Here is a 633-nt window from a genome sequence, read left to right on the forward strand (position 1 = left end):
TTCTTGTATTTATAAAAACCCACTGCATTAGTATGATGATAGACACCAGTGTTCATAAAATATGAAAATATTACATGTATTAATAATTAGAATAAACAACTTGATTACCAACTGATACAGTTTATTGGTGTGACTGCTGCTGTTTAGAGTTGCTAAGCAATCCAGCAATTCAGTCACACTGTAACCTTGATTTTATCCAGTTGAGAATCTCAGAAAACACAAGAGTGAAGATGAAAGTGTGTGTGTGTGTTTCAGGTGGCTGATTTCATCCATTCTTTACCCGGCTGTGAGGAACAGGCCAAGCAGTTCAGAGAGGAGGTACGTGTGGAGCTGAGGAGCAATTTAACGAGTTTCAAATGTGATTCTTTCTCCACTTACAGCCACAGCAGCTTTAAATCAAACACAGTACTCTTTCACTGCACTCTTACGCATTTTAAATCACATTTGCTCCACTGTGAACAAATGTTCCTAATTACTATAATTACTATTTGTTTCAAGTAAAAGAATCACAACAAACTTAACTTGAGAAGCAAAATTATGAGAGCGATGAGAGCGATTAATACAGTGGGTACGGAAAGTATTCAGACCCCCTTAAATTTTTCACTCTTTGTTATATTGCAGCCATTTGCTAAA

At 36.3% G+C, this 633-nt stretch overlaps 1 protein-coding gene across 2 annotated transcripts in view; it reads left to right on the top strand.

The window, feature by feature from the left end:
• The window catches only part of l3mbtl4 (L3MBTL histone methyl-lysine binding protein 4), a 77,335-nt gene that overhangs the window by 74,609 nt on the left and 2,093 nt on the right, over positions 1–633 (top strand). For both annotated transcript variants that reach the window (XM_016499797.1, XM_016499796.1), the window contains one exon: positions 256–318. In XM_016499797.1, the coding sequence (XP_016355283.1) occupies positions 256–318 (63 nt within the window). The remainder of the gene's footprint in view (positions 1–255; positions 319–633) is intronic.

This window comes from Sinocyclocheilus anshuiensis, unplaced genomic scaffold (assembly GCF_001515605.1).
Source record: "Sinocyclocheilus anshuiensis isolate Anshui unplaced genomic scaffold, SAMN03320099.WGS_v1.1 scaffold1814, whole genome shotgun sequence".
Classification (NCBI taxonomy): domain Eukaryota; kingdom Metazoa; phylum Chordata; class Actinopteri; order Cypriniformes; family Cyprinidae; genus Sinocyclocheilus; species Sinocyclocheilus anshuiensis.